Source organism: Sinohyriopsis cumingii, chromosome 6 (genome assembly GCF_028554795.1).
Source record: "Sinohyriopsis cumingii isolate HCF-2022 chromosome 6, ASM2855479v2, whole genome shotgun sequence".
NCBI lineage: Eukaryota > Metazoa > Mollusca > Bivalvia > Unionida > Unionidae > Sinohyriopsis > Sinohyriopsis cumingii.
Window position 1 is genome coordinate 35,632,055 of NC_142966.1, and position 22,308 is coordinate 35,654,362.

The 22,308-nt window shown below is 36.1% G+C and overlaps 1 protein-coding gene across 3 annotated transcripts in view; it reads left to right on the forward strand.

The window, feature by feature from the left end:
* LOC149796711 (uncharacterized) overlaps positions 1-12,348 on the forward strand; it is a 71,484-nt gene extending 59,136 nt beyond the window's left edge. For all 3 annotated transcript variants that reach the window (XM_089961341.1, XM_089961342.1, XM_089961343.1), the window contains 2 exons: positions 7,375-7,470; positions 7,957-12,348. In XM_089961341.1, coding sequence (XP_089817467.1) covers positions 7,375-7,470; positions 7,957-8,265 — 405 coding nt within the window. In that variant the 3' untranslated portion in view covers positions 8,266-12,348. The remainder of the gene's footprint in view (positions 1-7,374; positions 7,471-7,956) is intronic.
* The last annotated feature ends 9,960 nt before the right edge of the window (positions 12,349-22,308 follow it).

The following is a 22,308-nucleotide window of genomic DNA, read 5'->3' on the forward strand; positions in this document are numbered from 1 at the left end:
GTCTTTGGACAGGTCAGCTTGTTGTAACAGGAGTTCTGCTTCGTTTCATTGTTTGGCTCGGTGGGAACGTTGAATAGTGTCCCAGGTTCTTTTCCATTCTACCGTGTCGTTCTTGTTGGCATAGGTTCGTCCCACCACGATGGCACGGGCTAAACACATCTGGTCATGAGGGTTGTTAATTCGGACAAGACTCTTTTTGGTGTTGCGAAGGTCGTCCACCAATAACATCTTTTTGCGTCCTGTCCCTTGAGGAGGAGAGACGTGGGTCATGTCCAGTGTGGCTTTACCATCGGTGATGTCAAACTGATCATTAGATTGTTGTACGTGTTGAATCTTGTCCATGACTTTGGAAGCAGTCAATTCTGCAGGGGTGCTAAACTCGATCCAAACAGGGGATTTCAAACCGTCGTGTTGTATGGAAAGTCTCAAGCGATCGTCTTCTTTGGGTTGACATTGTCGCTTGAGTGCAGTGAGCAAAGAATCCCACACCTCGGTGATGAACCCTTCTGCTTTCTCTAACGGCACTTCAGCCTTGAAATCTTTAAACTTCACCGTGTATTTGTAAGCCTTGGTTCTAAATTTTCTAGAGGAGCGCTTTTCCGTCTCTCGAATGGAATAGTACTTTTCAGGGTTGACAAAGGGTGATGAACTTGGTTTAGAGGGTTCGGATTCTGGTTCACTCATGTCCTCTTCAAAATCACTGGCATGAATTTGTGCCAAGATTTCAGCCCTGGTACGAGGCGAGAGATCACGTTTCTGCCTCTTACTTTCTTCTTCTTTCTTCTCGAATGAATGGGATCGTTTCATCTTGAAAGCAAAAAGTCAAATGACTCAAGTTCAAACACCATAAACTACTTTATAGTCATAGCAGACCAGCGTATATAAAAGGGTGTGTCTTGTCCTTTCACTATTCATTTCACTCTCAAGCCGAGCACAACGATGGAAGAGACTAACCAGATGGAACGTTTCGTCAGAGCTTTGCGAGGGGTCATTAGAAAATTCTCTTCAGACCAGCCTACGGACTACTCTCCTTCCTTTAGAGATAAAAGTCAAGATACTTGCTATATCTGTCAGAAGAAAGGGCATTGGTCTTCAGAGTGTCCAGACCGTCAAAAAAGAAAAAAAACAGGGGATAAAAAAGACAAAAGTCAAGATACCTGTTATTATTGTAAAGAAAAAGGACATTGGTCTCCAGATTGCCCAAAAAAGAAACAAGAGGAGTCAGAAGAAAAGAGGAATTCTTCAGAAGAAGAGAGTGATTCTTCAGAGGAAGAAAAAAGACAATTCTATTTAAATGAGGCAAAGAAACACGAGAAGAAAAGAAGAAGGGAAGAAAGCGAGGAGGAAGAAGAGGAAAAGAGTGTGACGGTGAAGAAATTGAAAAAACAGAGAGACTAAACAAGGAGAAATCAATGAACTTTTTATTAAAGTGTTGTGTTATAAATTGTGAATTGGATTGTAAAAAATGGAGAAAAGAATAAATGAATGATATAAGGTAAGTGTCTTTGAGTTGTGATTTTAAAATAAGAAGCTACACTCACGCACTCATACACAGACACATACTAAAAGGGTAACATGGGTGAGTTTTTTTTGAGTTATTGGCAAATTGAAATTGTATTTCTTTTCGAGAAATGTGGGTGGCCCTGAAAAGGGCCTTTTTTTCTTCATGGTGAAAGGGTGAGTTTAAGCAATCAACTTTAACTGCCTTATGCCTTTGCCACGGCCAAGGCCTACTTCTGGACTGCGTAATGTTGATGATGATGATAATGATTGGGTTGAAATCACTAAGGGTGGTACGGTAGGCTTAGTCACAGGGTTGACGTGTTTAGCTCGGGAAGGTCGTATTCTCTTCGGTCGTGATAAAGAAGTCTGATACATTTGTTTCAGACTTCTTAACTCCGCTAAAATGTCCAACAATACCGTGACCGTTTGATTTTCACCCTCTTGTTTCTTTGCTGCTACTTCTTCTTGCTGTTGTTTTTTTCTTACCTCTTCTTCTTGTTGCTGTTGCTGTAGGAGAAAAGCCTGTTCCGCTTCCTTTTGTCGTTGTATAAATTTCTCCAATTCTTCTTTCTGTCTCTGTCTAAAATTCTCCACTTGCGGTAATGAAGAAGGTAACGAAGGTTCCGGAACAAATTCTTGCGAGGAGAGAAAATCCACAAAATCCCAATTCACCTCTTCTGAAAGTAAGTCCGGGTTCCCTTGGGCGGTCTCCCCTGCTGGTGCACCCCAATGGATCGTTTTCTGAGTTTCCGTCATGTTGAATCACTGTCGCATAGACTGAATGCACACAAGCGCTAGCGAATCTATATTGACTACGTGACGTCACAGACTGCTCTCTTCGGATTGGATGCGAGCTGACTGAATTCTGTAACGCGTGTTCGGATTGGTGAATGAACTCAATCCGTTTCAATCCTTTCTGTCCCTATAAATAAGCGCCGTTCAATGCATTGATTCACCTGTTCTCGTCGCTTCAAGATGTGGACTACAGTTGAGTCATCCACCCTTGTGTCTTCCATGATGTTTCGGACAGACTTGCTCATGTATGTCCGATCCAAGTGGACCGTTGTCCACAGGACAAACACCAGCCTGTGGATACGTAGGATCTACGTCGAAAGACAAGGATGCCTGAAAAGAGTGCTGATGTACGGACCAACAGTAAGACGCAGCCTAAGGACAAGAAGAAGACCAATGCGGTGCCATTTATGTTAATGAATACATTAACATAAAACCCAAAGGCCCTTTTCAGGGCCAGCCATATTTCTCGAAAAGAGATAGTCTTTGAATTGCCTACCCCTTTTTTTAATTTTTTTTTTTAAATTTTTAAAAAAAAAATCCCATGTTCAATTCCCCTTGTCCGTAAAGTGACCCACGATTTATTGCCATGTTCAATTCCCCTTGTCCGTAAAGTGACCCACGATTTATTGCCATGTTAAATTCCCTTGTCCGTAAAGTGACCCACGATTTTTCTCCATGTTAAATTTCCCTTGTCCGTAAAGTGACCCAAGGGTGTTTTTAATGCTAATTCCCATTGTCCGTAAAGCGCCCCCTTATACTACTAACATATCCGAACTTTTACCGACATTAACATATGACTAAAGAAAATATATTTGTAAACAAACGCAACGTTCCATCATGCGCATTATATAAACGGAGGTGTTTGCGTACTAGACAGTGACGTTTTTCTATCGTACGAATTCTACTCAGTGATAATTCTGATGTTATATCCTATCGATAAGGTGGCATGTTATCAAGAAGGGGCTACACAGTTTGTGCTTAGGATGGGAAATCCAACAGCTGTAAGGTCGTGTGATATCAAATAATCTTCCAGCCCTATGAAGGGTGGTACGAGTAATCTATAACTACGTACATTGTATAGGTATTATACATTGTATAGGTATTATACATTGTATAGGTATTATACATTGTATAGGTATTATACATTGTATAGGTATTATACATTGTATAGGTATTCTACATTGTATAGGTATTATACATTGTATAGGTATTATACATTGTATAGGTATTCTACATTGTATAGGTATTCTACATTGTATAGGTATTATACATTGTATAGGTATTCTACATTGTATAGGTATTATACATTGTATAGGTATTCTACATTGTATAGGTATTATACATTGTATAGGTATTCTACATTGTATAGGTATTATACATTGTATAGGTATTCTACATTGTATAGGTATTCTACATTGTATAGGTATTCTACATTGTATAGGTATTCCACATTGTATAGGTATTATACATTGTATAGGTATTATACATTGTATAGGTATTATACATTGTATAGGTATTCCACATCGCTATCAATACTCAATGTATGCGGGGAAAACAGTACGCTTCTGTTTGCGACACTCTTCAGCTGGATGGCAATTTGAATATTCATTAGCAGACAGAGAAGTAAAAATATATTACTGTGCATTCTAAATAAAAATATCTTGTCCTCTTTTTTCATATCTTGCATCTTTACTAAGCATGCTCTGATTCATGCAGAATTATCAAAATGTATTAAAGCAAAGCATAACGAAAACATTAATTGCATATATTATGTTTAGTTCTTTTATTTAGACCTCTTTTATGTTCTGGATGGTTTGTTTTTCAGTTCCAAAATAAAAATATATATTGTTCTACAACTCTCTCTCTCTCTCTCTCTCTCTCTCTCTCTCTCTCTCTCTCAGCTGTGCGTGTGTGCTTTCATTATTGTCCTGTCAGGAAGACCATGATTTATTTTGAAGAACCTACAACAGGGATCCATTTACTATGGTACCCATGCCATATCCTAAGTGTTTTTTTGTGTGATAAATTGCTCAAACTATTACATTCTCATTGACACAACATGTAGAAAGGTCGATAATACAAATCAGACAAGAACAACAAAAAAAAAGAAAGAAAGAAATGTAATTACTTTTAGGAATCTCCACGATGTTAAGATATAGATATTTACAGAAACTATACAGGTTGAAGAAATTAAAATGATTGATGACAGACATCTTATTGGGCTGTCGAAAGCTGTCCAATTGAAAGTTTATCCCGGATGTAGTATTTTTTTAAACTGTCGATTAATTAAAACTCGTTAAAGTATTTATTTCAAGTTGTATAGCAACGTAGTGTTGTAATTAAAACAAGGAAGAAAAGTAAACTAACTTGTATGCAATACATCCAGTTGAAAAGTTTTGAAACGAAACATGAAAAAAGTCAATATCATGTGTATGAGAAAGCCAATTATGGCGGGAAAATGTGATTTAGGTAACCAGGAACTTTTCCTGTTATCTATACATGAAAAACTGGCCATTTAGATTATTGTTTTTATTCAAACCGCTGTGATTGCGTATTCACAACAGGTGGATCCAATAGGTATTCTGAACTGACTATTTTCTGTGCTCCATTTTGAATTATGTGCGATTTCGGTCACGATTACATCACTGAAGTGTAAATGGGGGGAAATTAGGTAAAGGTTTCGTCACTGTGCTTCTTTCCGTTTCGTCTCCTAGCCAGTCTGATCTGTGGAGATTCATTCGAATATTTCGAATATTTTTTTCCCTTTTTCTCCATCGTGTTTGATGCTACATACATTGTATGTAATGATGCTGTTGACATTTTATGTGCTGAACGTTAAACGTCTGGCTCTGAATGCATACGTTTTATATAATGCCGTAGATCACATTTTATGTGTTGCAGTAAAGCCGTGAACGTTTAACTTTTCATCAATGAATGTGCATACAAATGTGTTTGTTTCCTTCATGTGTAGGCACGTCTTGCATCGTATGTCTCCACAAGGTTTTGATTTCCCAACTGTTTGGTCATAAATTAAGTAACAGAAAGAAGCAACACCAACCAGTTTTGTAAATGTTCACAAATAAATTAATTATCTAAGTTATAAAAGGAAAATTTAAGAGAAACTTACATTATTATGAATTAAATCAAATAATCCTAAAATGTTCTACACAAGTCCAGAAGAATCAACTGTTACGAATTAATTAGAGGTCCTCGACTGTGCTGATGTGGCACTAGTTTTGATGTATCTCCTGCATTACCCAGAATTCCTTTGAATAAATTTACATTAATTCCAGAATACTATTTTAGTATAGAATCAATGAGCATTTTGTAATTTCAATGAAGAATCCAAACAAATGTTTCTTTTCAAATTATGTTTTAATACAACACGAAACATGTTTACAGACTGATATTAAATAAGAAGATGGGAAATCAAAATGAATTAATTGTCCACCTCTGCTTCCTTATGTATACACATACAGCTGGCTCTGCATCGCAATATTTTCCTGCTCGATGCATGGTTTATGTCACAATAGCGCACGTTGCAACATAGTCCAATGGGAAATACACCCAAACTTGTAATTAATATGATTTGATTTGGGAACTTGTCAAAACCAATTTATAGTTCATGTGCAGTTTTCAGGCATGCACCAAATGTAAAAGACACAGTGAAATATATATAAGAATACCACATGTTGTTTGTCTTGAAAGTGGCTTCACATTTGCAATGACTAGCATGCATTTTTAGGTCTACTTAGTATTCAGTAGACCTAAATAATTGAGAGAGATAAATAGGCACATTTATCTCTCTCTCTCTCTCTCTCTCTCTCTCTCTCCCTCCCCTATCTATCTATCTATCTATCTATCGATCCATCCATCCATCCATCCATCCATCCATCCATCATCCATCCAGCCATCCATCCATCCATCTATGTGTGTCCCTTTTTTAGGGGTCATAAAATGTATAAGCTTTCCTAGTACTTTTTTGTGTGTGTGTGATTTGGATTTTTAAAGTAGCTTTAACAATTTTTCAGTCATATCGCTCCGATATATGCAGTGTGGCAGCGTGGCATTTTACAGTGATGTCTATCACTGGTACATGATGTTGCAGACATGTTTTCACTCAGTCACATTATCATGACACCAGGCCGAGCAGTGCCAACACTAACCTCTTCATGCTGAGCGCGAAGTGAGGCAGCCATAAGTACCAATTTTATAGGTCTCTGTTATGACTCAGCCGGTGTTGAAAGTCCCGCATCCGAGGCGGACGCTCTCACCGCTAACGTCACCGGAGCGGTCTTCTAGTGCTTATTTCCAGTTGAGGATCAATATCATATCAATGCCCGAAATTACTTGACTGACAAGTTGTGTCCCGACAAGAATGCAGTTTGGCGTTGAAATTACTGGCTGAATACATATTGTGCGGCGAGTATGAACATTAATTTCAGCAAAATCCTTCCATCATAAATAAAAAACTAAAATTATCTCTGTGCGTGGCATAAAGGTGGCATTGGAAGGCTCTAACATGAGTACAGAGAGGAGGAGTGCATGATTTGGGAGCAAAAACGACTAGAAAGTAGTCACTGATTCTCTATTACAGCTCAGTGATTGGCAGGGTTTGTTTTGATTTAATGTATTTAAATAGGAAATCTGGGACACAATACTGATAATTCAAAACAGTGGTCACAAAGGAGAATGAGTGTTTAGACTTACTGATCTTTGGCTCATTATATCCGTTCATTGCACCTGAAATGTGGACAGGCAAAAGCTGGCAAAGATGACAGAAACATCATAACAGTTATTGCATGGTTATTTAGATAATTACATCTTCATTAAGTATATCGAACTGCGTATATATATATATATATATATATATATATATATATATATATATATATATATATATATATATATATATATATCCATCCATACATACATACATACACACACCATATATATATATGTGTGTGTGTGTGTGTGTGTTAGTGTTATAAACAGCATATAAACAAAAACCATTCTAATTGTTCAAATGAATCATTAGTGTAGTAATTTGTATTAAGCTTCATTCATATATTTCAGCGTCGAACTGGTGATGATATCCCTGAATCATTTAGACAACAAATGACTTCATTGCGGATGCAGCCCTCATCTGACCTGATCGTGTCTCTCATGACGGTAAGCAGTTATTATTCTTGTATTACAAACAGTGGTTTTGGACGGATATATTGTTCCTTTCCTCTCTTTAACACACACACACACACACACACACACACACAGACACACACATGCACACACATTTCTCACAGTCGTGCCAAAATAACAACAGTTACATGTTTTGTATTATAAACGTTTTCTTGCTGTTTGTACAGACTGTATCCACTAAAATTACCCGTCCTTTTGGATGAAAATTATTGATATCACAGGTTGCAGTCTAAAATGTAGCATATTAAAAAGAAACAAATCAGCCCACAATTTTGGTGCCTATTATCGACAACCAATTAAGAATACCTTCCTATTATAAATTCAAATAAAGTGAAATATTAATTGCATACGAAGTTAGAGCTACATTATGGACTACACTGCGTCTAAATTTTTGCTGTGAGGTTTGCAAGAAAAAACTGATATGTTCATTAAAGTTTTCGCATATTTTGTTTCATTTAGGATTTTCTTGAACAGTTCGAATACGAGCGGTCTCGACATTTACGGAATATCAACCAAAAGGACCTACAAGAAATTTCCCCCTACATTTCTAAATGTGTGCGTTTGTCGTGGAGAATGGCGGTTCAGGAACCTCCTATGTACCTCTTGTTCAAAATAAAGCGTAACTCTCCGCTGGACAAGACCAAGTTCGACGTTTATACTGCAAATGGCGAGCTGGTGGACTTTCTAGTATGGCCAGCAGTGCTTAAAGGGGAACATGGCGAATGTCTTCAGAAAGGCGTAATTCAGCCGCTGATTACCAAGGCGTAGGAAACGGAAAGAGACTTACCCTTCCCCTGTCGTGTTTAATGCCAGTACGGTTTAATCTTAAATTTCGGGCTATAATTTTCTGAACATGCGCAGCGGAAGCCACGAATCAACAATCACTGTTCCATATGCTTGATGATGACTTTTAACCGTTTGATTTTCTTTATCAAAAGCTTTTAAAACAGAAGATCGGTCCAGACATTCTGTATTACACTATGCCATTTAGCAAGTGACGAGTAATAGATAAATTTCATTCCGTTAAGCTAATTCACATTTAATTATCAGAGCACCATCATTGAATGTTTATCATCACGTATGACTTTTGCTTTACACATTTTAACTCTCTAAAACGACATTCATCGTCTCTAGAGAGAAAGAAATACGTATACCTTTCCCGATTGCAAGACCAGTGCTGATAACGTTTCGTAACTTGCAAAAAGATGTTTATAAAAAAAAACAAAAAACATATTCACAAGGTTCCCTATATTTAGAAAACATCACATTATGCGAATAATGCTGATAAACAAACTGCATTACGCGTTTGAACGGCAACCAGTTTCTCTCATGCATCTCAAAAAGTTACGAGAAGCATTTAATTTCCCTGTTGAAATGGACATTTCTTTCCGCATACGTATCATGTCCTGAAAATCAAACAATGTGAACTAACATTTTCATCACATTTCTGTTATTAGCTGTGTCATTTTTTTTAAATGAATGCAGATTTATCTTCTGAAATGCATCAATATTTGAAATAGTTTTTGTGAGAACCGAGAAATTAAATATATACATGTATGTTATCTCGCAAGCAAACTAGGTCAGGTATATCATTCCTTTACGAGAAATATCTGTTACGTATCTTCATATTAAGAAATTGTTTTTAAAAATATTTCAAAAATATGCTTGACACTATAAAAAGAAGTGACTAACTGATGAAATCATATTCGAATATAGAGTTTCGAAACTTAATTAATGTAAAGAGATTTGTCCGTTTAACTGAAACCAGTAAACATTTCGTCTGAATTCTAGATCTCATTGACGTGTAACTTAAAGTTCTGACTCACCGGTTCCTCGAAATAGCAAATGCTGTGCGTGAGAGAGATTGGTTGCGGTGTGTTTGTCTGCTTGCAACTGAAGAAGGCGTCTGGCTTGCTGAGCGCAAACCTACTCTGAACAGGTGTTTATCCATGCAAGTATTAGCTTTTATTATATGCTCATTTTTTTTCTCCGGTAACTTTACAGTGTAAACATTGTGCAGTGTTTTTCCATACTGAACAGTTTCATACTGCACGACAAGTTTCTAAAATAGCATCGTGTATTAGGCACTACCGTGTAAGCAAATCATGAACGCTCATGTATTAGACATTTTAGGTTCTGATTTATTAGATTTGTTTGTGAATGAACCAAAACGCGTTTCATACATTTGAAATTAGAGATGATAAAATTCACTATGTCACAAATGAAACTTGCAAATAACCAAAAGAACGAACGTGATATTTCCAATGTCTCACAAAATGTGAGAAATGCATTATTGACATACCATTCTGATCATTATAAAAGTTATTTAAGAGAAATGTTCGAACTCACACATATAGAATAAACTATTTCCAGTGCGGGGGCCCCGAGTGGCCGAGTGGTCTAAAGCGTTCTTCGTTACGGATCACTGCCATCTCACCTCTGCCTGCGTCGGTTCGAGTCTAAGATTCAGCCAATGTGGGTATGTGAGAAAGCTTGCCAGTAGCTTCTCGTGGGTCGGTGGTTCTTTCCGGGGTTTTCCCGGGTTCTTCCTCCACCATTAATGCTGGCCGCCATGTATAGCCTATCGTGTGCTGAAAAATGGCGTTAAACCCAACAACAACAACAACATTTCCAGTGCTCTCTAGGGTCAATAAAATTAGCATATAAAAGCATATTGAGGCCAAAGGCAACCGCATATATATCAATGTACTATTTTACAAGTCAGTAAAACAACAAATTCGAGAAACAATGCAACTGAAAGTTTCGGCTGAAAACTAAGTGCTTCAGGCCAATAAGTCAGGACGATGAAGAGGTCTCATTTCCACTAGCTAAACGGACTCTTCTATAGAGGTGTTACGCAAATTTCCCCGTTTGAGGTTTTTTGATACCATGTTTTGCATGTAGGCTAGCGATAGAAGCCATACAGATCATGCACATTGCTGGTTTCCCGCCAACAGAGCGTATGCAATTGACAGGGCATAAACATATATCTTCTTTAGCTTGTAATATGAACGGTAATACATCAATTTACCTTTTTTGCATCTCGAATTTCTTCAGAATGTATTTAATTGTTCTGCAAATCTAAATTACTTGACCCATATCATGGATTCCAAACCTTCATACTCACTGCGAATTCGTACTGTAATCACGACTACATTTCTAACAGAAATCACGTTCTCCTTACTGCACTCAAACAAAATGAACGTGATATCGCCTAGCTTCTTTTTGATAATTTCAATTAAAAGGTTTCATATTTTTCTCTCACTATTATTCCAAATAATCAATAACAGAACATAAACAGGCGTGCTGTTGAATTCAGGCGGGTCCCTTCGGACTCAAATCACACTTACATCCTATCGAACTGACTCAGCTAATAAATGCAATCCATCACATGCAGATATGAGTTGGATCGACAGAAAAACGAAATCTATCCATACCAGACCAACTGGAAAAGTGTTTCAATGCGCATTCATTCACAATATGATTCAATATTTCAATTTTAAGTAGAAAAAAATGAACATTGTTTTAAAACTAATTTTGAGCGCGCTAGAATTTCAATGGGCATTGCTATGTGCGCGTTATATTATTAGTGCATTGATAAATCTAGGTTGCGTATTGTTTTAGGATTGCAGCATAAACTGAATTGCTTCGCTTCTTGTAGTACATTCTTTTATTATTAATCCTTAGGTAGGAAAAAAATGAGTATATAATCAAATGGTTACTGCATTTATGTGGGTAAATATGAATTCATTTTTTTTAATGCTGATACTGCACTCCCAAGGTCATTCAGTATTACTCAGAAAATTCGTTCATAGTTTCCCATACAAATGCAGTAACCTATAAATCTAAACATAAGACGGACATCATTTATAGTACTTAATTTAATTCCTGTATCCGCAATAGATACAGAAGACTTTGCAAGTTGTAATCCTTTTTCATGTGATTAGTGTTTTAAAACAGTTGTTCTTTGTGTATATATTGTCTCGTGTTTTTGTAACTATTTGTTCTTCATGGTGCAGTAAACTACTGTTCGGAGGCACTTATACTTTACAAGAAAAACATTTCGAAAATGGGACACTTTTACCTAGATTTGATGTACTATATTGCTCATATTCATTTTAGGTTTTTGAATGGAGAGTCCTCATCCGTGTTTGTTCATTTGCTTGTGTTTGTTTTAAAGTTGAGTTTTTTACTTTTTGTCAGAAGTGCGATATAGTATATCAATATAAGTTTGTTACAAGTAAGTCCTTCTATTTCGTTCCGAATCTCGACAAATCACGAGCAAAAGAATGATCGATTATTTAATTGATTGACTTTCTTTCCTCCATAGAGAAGTATACCATTTATGCGATCCTCAGACATCACAGTTGTCCACAAACGTTTATGAATATAAAAAACAGTCATTTGTATTATAATTTGCTTTTGCCAATACAACTTGTTTTCATTTTTCAAGTAATACATTACTTTCAAAACAAACAAACAAGCAAACATTTCTGGATCTGAGTAAATTCAAAACAATAGTGTTTCATTTAGTTTAGCTAATTTGCTTCATATTTCTTATGTATTAGTCGGCTTTATGTTCCTACACGGCGAGCTATTTGTACGTACTGTTAGGTAATAATCATACCATCCCTGAGCTAATATCCCTCGGATTTGCTGTCGTCAAGGAATACTAAGTGGAGTTAACTGACGTGTCAGAAGTGTCAGTTATCGGTGAAGGGAAATTCATTCAACTCTCAATCTGTACATCTCGTTCATAGTCCGCAATGAATGTAAACATGTTATATGTACTGAACCTTACATAGGATTTGTTCTTATTATTGAGAAACTAATAAATGTTTGTATGTCACAGCGAGACTTAGATTTTGTGTTTGTATTTAACAGCGAGGCTTGGGTTTTGAGATGTATCTAACAGCGAGGGTTGGGTTTTTAAATTGTATCTAACAGCGAGGCTTGGGCTTTGAGTTTGTATCTTACGGTGAGGCTTGTTATCAATGGTAGTTTTCAAAATTTATTCCAGAGGAAAAAACGATCATCTGTCAAGTATTATAGCTTGGTCGATTAAAATTAAATTTATGAAACTTGTTTTATTAATATTTATAATGTGCGAACTTTTTAGCCAGCATGAAAGGGAAGAAGGGGAGTTAGTGATAATTTCTCTAACTGATACATTGACTTGCCACACGCAATGTGGTGCATTTTCATAGCTCTGGCGATTCATCAATAATTGTTCTCCTAAGAAAAGCGATTATATTGTTTTGTCGTTCATTTTTCATTCTCCATGAAAAGGTCCGTAAATATGAATCTTACTTTTCGTGCTTTATATCAGGTAGTTTGGTCATTGGCAACAACATCAGTTATTATTACACGGTTTGATATTAATCAACTGTGATGTAGGTATACTAACCTAAATAACAAATTATCAGAAATAAAAAGGCACTGCTGACTCACTGATCCGTAGTGATCAAATGTATACGTGTGTGTATGTGTGTGTGTCTGTTTCTCTGTGTGTGTGTGTGTGTGTGTGTGTGTGTGTGTCTATCTCTCTCTCTTTGTTTTGGACGAGATGGTGTGTCGAAAAATATTTTGTTAACTGTGCATTATAACATACGGAAAAGCAGTAAAAGTTTTCTTGTCAAAGGTTAATTGGATGAAACTACAATATACATGCAGAATTTGAACAATAGTCAATACCAGTCGCGTACTAACGGGGTCGGGTGCCGGTAAGGGGAGATTGCACAGGGAACCAGAGGTCTTGGGGTGCCAAAACTATATTGGGCCTGGGTGCTATTTACTATTAATACACCACTGGGCAATGCCTAGTCCAAGTCCCTATCCCCAGCTGCAGAATTCATAACTGACCTTTCTATTTAAAAAAGTCTAAGTCCTTATTCCCAGCTGCATTATAATTCCTGCAATAGTTACATATCTTTGCAAATAAGACGGGGAAACAGTTTTCTTTGAATATTATAACTGATTTTAAGAAAGCATTTTTTATTACATTAACATCTTTCTAAAGGAAACTTTATATTATATTGAAAAATATTTTAAAATTTAGCAAATATCAAAGGAATTCAACTCGTACCAGTATAGTAGTTTCGTTTTGACTACTTAAGGAGAAAACTGGTCAGTTTGTCAGAGTGAAAAGGGAAGTAACACGTGATAAAATATTATTCTAACCATAATGCCAGTAATTGCGTAATTGTCTATTCCACCACACAGAAAAAAGATAATATATTTGTACGTAATTTTTGTGAGAGGTGATTCTAATTGGATGATTACCAAGTCAAGTGATATGTATTATTGTATAATCATATACCTTTATTTAGGCAAATATGAAGTCTTATGAACCAGGTGTAAACTTCGTATTGACCGACCAAAAGCTGAGGTCAATATTATAGGATCATTGGTTCATATAACATCATTATCATCTAAACAAAGGTTTATTATTGTTTTATTGTATGATTTCACAAAGCAATATAATTTAATATCATTTAGGAGTGTGCAAATGATACTGCAATTGAGAACTTAACGTTACGACGTCATAGAAAAGTCATTTGATGTCTAGACCGTAAGATTTCCTCACTGGTTATATCGGCTATTTAAAAAAAGAACTTGTATATCTTTGGTATAGTTCAATGAACCTTTAATTCCCTTTATTTTGTTGTATGATTGATGGGTGTAATATGGGTTAAAGAGCATACAGCTTGGCCTTACTCCAGATGTGCACCTTTCAAAAAAGTGCTAGCTCTACTTGGTCATTTTCACTTCCTGAACTTCAGAGGTAAATTGTATAAAAAAGAGCCGATAACTTTTACATTTTATATATTTGATAATTAATTCATTGCACTTTCAGAATCTGTCATTGTATAGTCTAGCGAAATTTATTTTCACTATTTTAATAGCTGCAGCGGATAGTGTACTTTAGACTAATTCAGGTTGATTATTTTTAGCACAATGGAGCGGTCATTTTAGTTAGCAGTGTGCTTAGATTACGTACAATGTCCAAAAGTACAGAATCCAAATAAATAGCATCCACTTTACATTAATGTAGCATAGAGGTATGCCAACATTCTCTCCACTGTGTATGTTTTAAATGCAAACAACTTCATCTTGCATACATCACTCTCAAAAGCACATAATAACTGGTGAGTTTCCCCATCCAATGACAAGATCAGGCGTCCAGAGTCCAATATTTTTCAATACTCAGTTAATAACCTATACATATCGACTTCAACAAAGATCTATAAGTGTACATCATATTGAGGATACTTGATCGTAAGGAGTAAATATCTGATATTTTTCATCGAATGGGTAAAAAACTTTTTGTACGAGTTGCGAAACTACAAGATGAAATATATTCGTTGTTTACATGGCACAGGCTCAAACTTCTTAGTTAGATGAAATGTGTGCAAACTGATGCATGGCCGACATTAGGCCGATTGGAACCGATTTGTACCAATCACTTCCCGCGCTCACAGGGGCCCCGCACGTCGCGTTAATAATTTGTAAAACAAAATATATCTATAGAGAGAAAGTAATTTTAAAAAGATGGAAGAATTTTAATTTCAATTTCATTTAAAACATGTTTTAAAGTTTATTTCGAAATGCTGTGCTGACAGTGGGTCCAGCGCGGAAATCCAGCCGAACTAGTCCAAATCGGGTTTGCTATGGTCGGTACTGAGCAGATGCAAGTAGCAGAATTCTAACAGTAATGTCAGATGATTACCTTTCATCTTGTGCTGTATTGTGTACATCCTCGCACAAAGTGTAAGTAAAAGCTAAAGTCTCTTTCCTAATTCCAGTTGGAAAAAGCTTATATTTGAAAAAATATAAAAAAAATATATGTTCATTGTAGGATTCGAAGGTGCTCTATTGCGTGACTGGTCGACGTACATCGATTGCACCATCAGCAATTATCTCTGTTTTGCAGCTAATGATTAAGTTCTAAAAAAAAGAAAAATCTGTGAGCGGAGCAAACATCTAGTGATGTATCATCTTTAAATCAACTCCGCATTCGTTTTAAAGCGAGATAACTCTGAAATCCTATCCATGTATGTTTGTATGTCAGTTGTCTCCCATTAAATGCACATCTAAATTGTTATCACCTTGTGAAAGAAAGGTAAATACATTTACCAATAATAAGATCACGACCTACGATTACTGCAGAAAAATATTAGTAAACGTACAATCGTTAGGAAAGACTTACCAGCTAAAATAAAGGTAAATTGCTACCATAAGTTGCAAACAAATTCTCGACCAATATTGTTGAATGTAATTTATGATAAAACTTTAATATGGGGACAAACACGTTGAAGCTATTTTTTCGTAGTCGTGTAAAAGCGCGAATAATGGACTCTTGAGCATTGACTGTAAGTTTCATATTTTCATCAGTCGTTGGAAAACAATAAGACTGCAATGGTATAATTGGTAAATGCTTTCGATTGAATTCATTGTACCAAAATATTTAGTTATATGTTATATTCACAGTTGTAGATGTATGTTAAAAAAGGCTCATTTTTCTAACTCGTAAATGTCCTTTGGTCTCCTAACATACTGCATTTTGTATATAAACCCCAAAACCATATATATATATATAAATATATATATATATATATATATATATATATATATATATATATATATATATATATATATATATATATATATATATATATATATATATATATATAAATCATATTTTATTTCTCTGCAAACTGACCAACAGACGAAATATTCCTGCATGCGTGATCTTTGCATTAGGACTCTGTTGTCATAAACTATATGACAGAAAGAAGCAAGCCAGAATTGTTTTAAAACTTAAAAAATTTCATTATCAAAGTTATAAATAAAGATCCGAACGAAACTTACAGTATTATGAATTAAATCCAATTAATCCTGAAATGTTCTGCACGAGTGAAAGAAATTCGAATGTTCGAAATGAATTCCAATTCCTGCCAACAGTCATGATGTATCACAATGGAATTGTCCCCAAAACTCCTTTGAACAAATGCATTACTGTCAAAAATAGCATTTTCGTCCAATGATCACTTTATAATTCCAATGAATAATCCAAACAACTGTTTCCTCTCCAATTATTTCAGTTATCTCCTTATTTAATTCGCTAATACAACTGTATGCCGCAATATATCCCATGAGACTGATATAACTACTGAGTCTACTATTTCCCATGTCGTTGGAGCATTATACTTATTGGCTCGTTTGTTTCTGGGCTGACGGAGACGCAATCGTAAGAATGCTCAGACGCGAATAAGTGGCCCTTGAAATAGTCTTTGCCTATGCGAACTTTACAAACGTCTAATCTTCTCTTCTACAAGGTGCACGCTAGAGCGCAATAGGCAAGGCTTGGTTTCTGGAGCCATAGGTAGCATTCTGTAGAGATAGAGGCTAATATGATATCCAGAGTAGCGCTAGATTTGCTCTCACTTGGATTCCACCGGCAACAAACAAAGGCTCTGTGCGATAGATATCAAGGTGCCTATACTTGGTTCCAACGCAATTGTCGATGGTCTTTCGAAATGTTCAAATGTTCACTTGCACACCTTCGCTATTTTTGTCGGGTACAAAAGTGTAGATTGCAAAATATACAAATCCAAACAACGATATCCGCAGTGACAGAGGTTTTGCTCTAGCTTATTTACAACTTGTTATGTGTAGCACTTCGAAACTCCGCACAGTCGTCTGGTTTCGACATTTCTCCAGTATATGCCATGAATCAACTTCGTTGCAATCGACAGCAGAACCAACTCGCAATAGATGGATCGTGGCTGTGTTTGTCATTGGGATAATAATTGTTATATACCGAATCGACTGAGAGTTTGCAAGAAATCGAACATCTGTTCCACAGCGTTTATGGCGATTCTCATTGTTGCAACGTTTGGCAAAATGCCGTACAAAGACACTACGACAAGGCTGATTCACCGTTGGTGCACGTCTGGGCTGGCGAAGGTTGTTGCTGGTATATTTCCTGGGCATGTTCAAAAAGTTCGCATCTTTGTTACCAAACATTTCTTGCACACCATCACACTCTAATTGTAATACAAATTTTTTGTAGAATGTGCCACTGCAGATGCACACCATTTGCCAGTTTTCGAGTTAAATTGTCATGCGATTGTTTCCAGCACTTCTTCGGTTGTCCAAAACGCGGTTATAGGCATATATTTTGTAGTTAAACCGAATGCAAACCTGTGTATGTTTTATGAATGTTGTATTATTGGGCCCCAGTATAGGCAAATGGAGTAGTATATTGTGACATATGTTGCATATAAACCGATTCTGAAAGCATGCCAAGTAGTTCGGAGGTAGGAATATTTGTTTTGTCCAACTGACCAAGTACAATTGCGGCTGCATCATGGCTAGCGTTACAAAGAGCTGTTTTTACTACGGATCCGGCGGCAGATATTCCAGTTAATACGACTTTTGTATGCGGCACCTGTGATTGGAAAAAAGACTCCACATGTACAGGTCGTAACTGAAAATGTTGAACACAGGCTGCAGCTCATCTGGGTGACCCGCTGTCAAGTTGTTGACGTCTGTGATATCCTTCACGAGGTTGCCCTAATAGATGTTTGATAGCAGTATCCGCATATTGGTGCACTTCCTACAGACCTGATAACATTGTACATGAAGGTCGCGTATGCCATCGATGGAATGTGTGCTTTCGTTTCCCTCGAGTAGTCCGGTAGCAGATAAACGTTTTTGAATTCCACATATAAGTGCGTTTCATTTCCCAGTTGGAAAATATTTCAACTATTCTTGCTTTTTGGGTAGACAGTGTGGCCGTGCGTTTGGTGGTGGCGAAAATAGATTCCCTATTGTTTTTCTTTCGCCTCTAATTTTGATATTCAATCACTATATCATATGTAATGCAGACATCAGCGAAGAACTTAAACGCAAGTATATATGAAGATTTGTTTTTACTGATTGCCTGTAGAGTTCTGATTGAATTTCTCGGTAATTCATGCTTATGATGCCTGCAATCGCATTGTTTGTATGTGTTTCATTCACTCCTTGAGGCTAAAATAATTTTATCCGATTTCAGTGTTTGTTCGATCATGAGTTTTATCTATCTATATGCAAACAGTTCCATTCTGTTATGCATACATGCTGTGTCTCATTGCTTTTCGAACTAGAAAGGCATGTGGCCAAATGCCCTCATGTACAGTGTGTGTGTATGTGCGAGAGAGAGGGGGGGGGGTGTACGTTATGACTCAGTTTTCTTAAACTAATTAGCAGAATCGAAGAAAACTAACAAGCTTAGTAAAATAGACAAAATCGAATTATCTAAGTTCCAAAATGAAAATTTAAGAAGAACGTACAGAATTGTGAATAAAATTCGAATTAATCCTAAATATTCCTCAGAATTCCAAAAGTTTAGAACATTCCGAATTAATTTCAATAATTTTGAATATGGCGCTGTACGGATAATCTTGATGTATTGATATAATCCACAATATCCTTGAATCAGTCTTCAATAATCTCAAAGTAGTGTTAAATGACAAATCAGTGAGCACTTTGTAATTCCAATTAATAATTTTAATATATATTTCCTCTCTAATTATATCTGAAAGCCGCTAAAAGTGATTACAGACTGATATTACAATAGGAAAAAGGTCTTTATTGACAAAACCTTTTAATAATACATCCCCACTTAAACTATGTTGTAATAACATTTTCAGGGTGAAAAACGCAATCAGTTTAATGGAAAATTATATCTAACTAGAACAAAATTCTCTTCCATAACCGCATAAGATCATATTCAATGCTAGGTATTGAATTCAAATTCACGTAAAAATGAAAATAGTCAGGTATTCCTAAATCCAACCCTCAATTACATCAAAGGTCTAATACAAATTATAAATTAAATACATATATTATTATTATTATTATTATTATTATTATTATTATTATTATATATACAAGCATAGGTATAAATCACTAATATTATAGTCTATTCCATATTGTCTCTCCCTACAATGTCTATACGTGTCACATGCATGGATTAATATAATCAATGTTGGGGTGTGTACCGAGACAAGGAAATCCATGTCAAAGGGTTACAGTATTTGTCTCCCCTCGAGGCTTGCCGAGGGGGAGACACGTAATGTAACCCCGCGACTGGGATTTCCTTGTCTCGGTGCAAACCCCAAGGTAGATTCTTTTTCTCACCAATAATTTTCTTTAAAGTAAAAAAGAACTTCTCACTTGTGCAATATAGTTCACGTGCAAATGTTTACATGGGGTGCATTAATACAAATATGGTACTCTGGACTGTGGGGTGACAGTTTCATTCGAAGTACACACGTTTAATGCGTGAGCCAAAAAATAACAACATAAAACATTGCAGAGTATCTTTGACAACTTATGCTTAAAACTGGAAACATAATCAAGAAGATTAATTTTAGAATCTTCATTAGAAAGAAGTTTCTTTTTCAATAACTTCAATGGTCTACATACAGTGTGTCCAAAAACAGATTCAAAGGGACTGAAGCCCAGAGATTTTTGAACTGATTCCCCAACAGCAAACAATAGTAAATGAATTCCTTCATCCCAGTCTTTACCCGTATCAAAACAATATGATCTAATCGTTGATCGAATCGTATTTCTCAAAGTCTGATGGAATCTTTCTAATGGCACTTGGCTCTCAGGGTGATAGGCAGTATATTTGAACCGCTGGATGCCTAATACATACATAAATTGCTGGAGAATTCCAGATATGAAATTTGAGCCTTGATCAGATTAGACAGATTTGGGAAGGCCAAATTGAGTACAAACTCTATCAAATCTTTTACTATTGTTTTAGATTTTATATTCATTAAGGGAATTTCCTCTGGAAACCTTGTTGAAGCACACAAAATGGTAAACAGGTATTGGTTATCTGACTTTGTCTTAGGTAAGGGACCAACACAATCTACCATAATTCTACTAAATGTTTCGTCAAAGGCAGGAATAGGTTCTAGATGAGCCTCGTGTATTTTCTGATTGGGTTTTCTTACCATTTGCCAGGTATGGCAATATCTACAGGATTTACCAACATCACGTTTGATTTTTGGCAAGTAGAAGAGAGTCAGTATTTTGTGATACGTTTTATTGTTTCCTAAATGACCAGCCAATGGAGTTTCACAGGCCAGACTAAGTATTTCCTGTCTGTAAGGTTTTTGGAACTACAGTTTGTTAGTTTACTGAACACTCGACATCTGCAGGTACCTCGGGAGGTCTCAAGTTTCTCATAAGAATTCCATTATTAATGAAAAAACAAACAGTAACTTCAGTAACTTCATTTTCACTAATGGCCCTTTGAAATAAACGGGGAATCTCAGGATCTTTTTCCTGCTCGACAACAAGTGATTATCTTTATAACCCTGATTGGAATAAAGAGAATGAGTTGTTAAAAGTGGATCGCTGTGATCAATACCTTCTGATTGATCCAAACAAAGAGTGAAGGTGACCTCATCAAAAGCCTGACGAATACATGTTGCAGCTAAAGGAATACTTTCATTGTCTACATCATTCTCAAGAGCTTTCTGTGCCATAGTTCTGGTAACTGCTAAAGCTGGGAATAAATCAAGGAATTCTTTTTCAAGTGGATCGACTCTTCGATCCAGTCAAGGCTTGTCAGTTACAAGTGGATTAACCACAACATTTGCTCCAGCTAGGTCGATGCCTAGTAATAAATGAATGCCCTTAACGCGTAAAACAGAGACTGTTCCGACTGTCACGGGTCCTGATGCTAAGTCTGATGACAAGTTTACACAATGGAGAGGAAAAATAAAGCAGATGAAAACTGACCAAATATATCCAGCTCCATGTAATTATATACAAGCATAAGAGGTGGAAGCAGGTTTTCTACTAATACTTCGTGACAATTTGCAAATATCCCACATTGTAAAAGAACCCATCTGATCTCTAGCCTAACCCATCCAATAGGAACTAACTTAATTTTTCTAAGAACCCACCTGACGTTATACAAGAATATAGGAAGCTCTTGTGTCCCTTGATATTTTATTAAGGATATGATTGGACGAAGCATCAATAAGTGATGTAAAAATGTCGACATAAATTGTTTATAATTCTCGATAATGAAATGAGATTGAAGTTTTTAGACCTGACAAACGTATTGTTTTTTTGACCATGACCTTGAAGTGTAAGTTACAAGAGCATATGGAACAGCTCTGCTTATTTTTTTCATGTGTAGCAATCAGAATTAACTTGCACTATTTTCTTAGAATAATTACACGTATGAAGAGATAATGAGTTCCTGTCAGTCTTATCAGAAGTTTGATTCTTATAAGTTGAGCCAAATTGAAATTTATAAGTACTCGTAAGAGGCTTAAACTGTTTCTTACTAAAGCACTGCCGAGAGAAAAACTTATTGACAAACGAAACTGTGTGAGTAAAGGAAGAGTCGTCAGCTGTACGAGCAGCATTTTACAAACTGTCTACATCGTGTTGATTATTACAAGTCATGAAGTCACTATGGACGACCTTTTTGAACTCTTGAAATAAAGTGAGCTGTCTAAGTTTGTCATAATCTTTATCAATAGTTTTAGATGCGCATCGCCTGTCAAATGGTTATTCTTTTATTCCAAGTAAGCTCGAAATTGTTTTATCTATTTGTTTTTGCAATTCTGAAACTTCTGTCGATAGATCTCATGTACAAACTCATGACCCTTCAAACTATATTCCTTGAATAAATCATGATCAACACTTGCTTTTATTGACAGTGAAGTATAAAGTTCACATGTTTAACAAAACGGTATACCCTGTAGTAACAAAGCACAATGCTCTCTT